Source organism: Nicotiana attenuata, unplaced genomic scaffold (assembly GCF_001879085.1).
Source record: "Nicotiana attenuata strain UT unplaced genomic scaffold, NIATTr2, whole genome shotgun sequence".
Taxonomy (NCBI): domain Eukaryota; kingdom Viridiplantae; phylum Streptophyta; class Magnoliopsida; order Solanales; family Solanaceae; genus Nicotiana; species Nicotiana attenuata.
The window spans coordinates 19847-24369 of NW_017670765.1; the positions used below are offsets into that span (position 1 = coordinate 19847).

The 4523-nt window shown below is 36.0% G+C and overlaps 1 protein-coding gene across 1 annotated transcript in view; it reads left to right on the top strand.

Annotated features, from left to right (window-relative positions):
* Window positions 1-2724, top strand: part of LOC109243111 (aquaporin NIP2-2-like) — an 18347-nt gene extending 15623 nt beyond the window's left edge. Inside the window, 4 exon segments of the mRNA XM_019410008.1 lie at window positions 1052-1220; window positions 1223-1245; window positions 1727-1788; window positions 2487-2724. Of these exon segments, the coding sequence (XP_019265553.1) occupies window positions 1052-1220; window positions 1223-1245; window positions 1727-1788; window positions 2487-2724 (492 nt within the window).
* Window positions 2725-4523: the final 1799 nt, after the last annotated feature.

Genomic DNA, 4523 nt, shown 5'->3' on the forward strand with positions numbered 1-4523 from the left:
CAAAGTGTCAATTACGGGATTTTAGACCTAAACCCTATTTAAAACATTAGACTTCGCCCAAGAGAGGCATGTATTGATTTTTTAGGTTTCTTAGCAAGGAAAAAGATTGTGAGAAAATACTCTAAACATCTTTCTTCTTTTTCTTTTTGTATTTTTATGATGAATTTCAATTCTTTAGTTTTATTTTCCCATAGCCATGAGTAGCTAAATTCCTTGTCTAAGGCGTTGATGGAACCTATTGGGTGATGAACTTCTTGTTTATGTGAATACAAATTTCTAGTTTAATCTTTATTTGTTCAACTTCGTGTTCGTTGTAGTTAATTGACAGGATCCTCAATTAGCTGTGCCTATTTAGTGTGCATAACTTGGAAAAGAGTGCATATTTAGGGTATTGTTGAACAACACCACTCCTAAATTATTAGAGGAATCTATAATTGCGGGTTTAAAGGCGGGATTAGGCATAATGAAGCCTTGGGTGCAATCTAAATTGAATTGTGCTAAATAAAGCAAGCTAGTGTATCTCGGGAGAGTGCAATAGTAGATTACTGTGATTACTCGGGAGAGATTTGCGGCAAGATTAGCGTTCATGATTGATAAAGATGTGTGGGTAAATTTGTATGAGCATAAACAGAAGGGATTCCATCAATAGGGGAAATCATTGCCTTAGCTTTTCCTCATAATTGTTTACAACCTCATTAGTTTAGTTTACAGCTATTTAGTTACTTGCAAGCTAGTCGTTAAAGAACACTCAACTGAGATTTGAATATTTGGGAAGCTGGTTCTGAAGAATTAGTGGGTCTGAAGATAGTGGTTGATAGGTTAACTCTCTGTGGATTCGACCCTGGGCGTAATACTCGGGTTATATTTGCAACGTCCGCAGAGTCCTTTTTATAAGGCATAGTTGGGCGTGATCAATTAACAAGAAGAGGACAAATTTATACACGAAACGAGTAAGATGAATGTCTTGCATTTATTAATTTGATACAAATCGAACGTGAGTATTTTTTTGGTTTACAAGTAGCTAAAGGTGTAATTTGGTTCTTTTTTGAAGGTACCACCGTATGCAGCAGCACAACTTACAGGAGCGACCTCGGCTGCATTCACTCTACGGGTATTGCTTCACCCAATAAAACATGTGGGAACTACAACTCCTTCAGGCTCAGACATTCAAGCTTTAATCATGGAAATTGTGGTCACCTTCTCTATGATGTTCATCACCTCCCAGTCGCCACTGATACCAAAGCTGTAAGAATCCCGCAAATCACATTATCTATGTTTTGTTACCGCGGAAGTTATTTTTTACGAAAATATTTTTCATAAAAAAATTATTTATGGTGTTTAATTATCAGAAAGATATCATCAAAAGGGAGAAAATATATTCCTTTTTGTATGGGCGGACATCCTCCTCCTTACAACTATCTTAATTTTTAACTTCATATTACTTTCTCGAACTAAAATTTCGACATAATTATTTATCTATAGTACTCTAAAATTTTACTAAAACACTTTTATTTGCAAATATTATTATTTCTTTAATAAATATTTTGTGTTTCAACAACCAAATACGGAAAAAATATTTACGGGAAAATACTTTTTTAAAGAAAATATTTTCTGTAGAATTAAAAATGACTTCCCGCATTCTTAATAAATTTGTGTCCTTTTAATTTGTAAAGTCAAGCGGATCATGATTCTGATAATTCTTTTTGTTGAACTTGTGTTTTCATAGATCGGTGAGCTGGCAGGCATGGCAGTTGGTTCGGCTGTATGCATTACTTCTATCTTGGCGGGGTAAGTGGTGGTCTATTCCATGCAAAGTTTGTAAAAATGAAAAACCTAATAATATACCCATTTTTCGCTTGGACATAAGTTTGACACTTTTGAAAACGAGCGGTCTTAATTGGGGATTAGCTAAAAGTTATATGGTAGAATTAGATAAGATAAACAAAACCTTCAAAATTCTTAATAATAAAAAAAATAAAAAAAATAAAAATAAAAACTACTTGCACACTTGTTCTGAAGGAGGGGTGGAAGGAGAAAGTGGCATATTCTGGTCTCACGCTCTAGATGATAAAAAAACATGTATCCAATTAGTAAAGAATTTAAATTACGTACACCGACACATGCAAAATTATCTTTTTTTTTTAAATCGAGAAATTCATCTATAGACATCCTTCAAACAAATCGCAAATCTATTGAAATTAGAGAATAATGGACCCACCCTGCTATATTTTGCATTGAAAATCTGAAATACCAAACTTAATTAGCCGGGCTCGAAAGTGGGTCCTGGGTTACAAGTCCCTCATCAACCTTTAATTTGCCACTTGAACTAGACCTTGAGTGTCATATTGTTTTAAATATAAAAATTTATCACTTAATCATAGTTAATTAAATAAAAATAATTTTTTCCCGTCATGCGGCAATGCCCTAGATTAACCATGTCTTTAATTAATTGGCTGACCTATAATAATAATGTTGATTTGTTGTAGGCCGGTGTCAGGAGGATCAATGAACCCAGCTAGAACCATTGGACCTGCAATGGCTAGCAACGATTACCGAGCAATATGGGTGTATATAATCGGTCCTGTTTGTGGAACATTACTTGGGGCATGGTCCTATAATTTCATCAGGGTCACTGACAAACCAGTCCATGCAATAGCACCAGGACAGTCATTCTCGTTTAAACTTCGAAAAATGAAGAGCAATGATGAAGAACAAGGCGTATAAACACCCACTACGCGCTTTGTGATGCTTTAATTTGGTTGCACATTCCACCCACCTTCTCTTCTTTTCTCCTCCTATTATATCTGTTTATAAGTAATTTCTGTATCATACGCAGTTTTAATGTAAATTAGCTGTATAAAGGTGCTGCAAAAATATATAGACGTGCAGACTTTTGTCTTCGACTTCAAGATTTTTATTTCCATAAATGTCACTGTATTGAGTACTTCTTTTTTTAAATAAACTTTCCCAGATTTACTAGGGGTGTAATATTATCTGAAATAGAGTACAAGAGGGAGGCTTGACCTTACCTCAGAACTGTATTGAGTACTGACTGTGATAGACTTCTCGTCGCTGTAGAGTGAAATGAAAATCTGATTTAAACGACTAGGTAAAACATATAAATTCAATCCATTAAGTTCTGCTGCAATTGATTAAATTACACTAAGTGTATTGGGGAAAATAAATATTACACGTGGAATAAATTATGTGGCCGACATAGCAAGACACGTGGATCATTAGAAAAGTGACAGCTGGAGAAGAGTACTTAAAAAGATGTGAGTCTTAATATGTACGAGCAAAACGTCTAAGAGACGAGAAGAAACGGTTGCTCGAGTCTCTATAGTAATTTGAAGAGACACCGGTGGAATGAATCAAGACAGTAAAAACCACAGATTCGTTGGTCTTCAATTAATGAGCACGAATGATTAGAAACGTTACAGAATCTTCACGAAACAGTTACGATTTCCAATTATAACGTTTCATTAATGTCATAAATGCTCATAATGACTCGATCATAAAGGGGAAAAGACGTTGTACTTAGAGATGGCTATATAAGGAAGAAAAATGTCATTTTTATGGATACGTTCTGATTACTACTGGAATACAATTATTTACTTTTGCTTTACACTGATTACTTTGCTATTTCATATTCTAATTTTTCTTTATTATTGCAAAAATATCCCTTTTCTTGATTATCAGTAACCCGAGTACTTCTAAAAATAGGCTTTGACCGAAATTCCTAGTTTCTGGTTAAATAAATTGGTTCCGTTACCGGAAATCTGATAATCTTTTCACTTTCCAAATCCATTCTTCTGCCAAAAAATCATGTCAAATGCCAACGACAACAACCAACAAAACCTACAAAACCGACAAAATCAGCAATAGTTGAATCAGAAAAATCCACAAGGAGATGGAACTCCAATCCCCTCACCACGAAACTCTCCTCGACAATCTCGAGAAGGGACACCTGACAGATCTGAATCGCATATGAATGACTAGCATGTGGCCGATCAAGATATCGATGCAACATTGAACCAATTAATTGCAGACAAGTCAGCAATGCTCTTCAAGCTTTTGTTAGTAGGTTGCCAACTGTACCACCAACTCCGCCTCCAAACAACTCTGCTTCCATAGAGAATCCATGCTCAGGACTAGCTAATCCGGGCAGCAGAGGAACTCCCAGCGAATCTCGCGATGGAGGGTCAGGTATCCCAGTTAATTCTGATTTACAAAGTTTTGTACTAACTTTGCAAAAACTGTTCAAGTGCCACCTGGTGTTCCACCCATAATCAAAGGAGTGGACAAATACTCTCAACAACCTTGGAAGCCAAGTGTCGCTCCTCTACCTATTCCGAAGATGTTTAAAATGCCCGATACTCCAAAGTACGATGGGACAACCGATCCTCGAGATCATGCGACTACATTTACAACTGACGTAAAGGGCAACGACTTGACCAAGCAAGAGATTGAAGTAGCGCTGGTCAAAAAATTTGGTGAAACACTTACGAAGGGAGCACTAACAT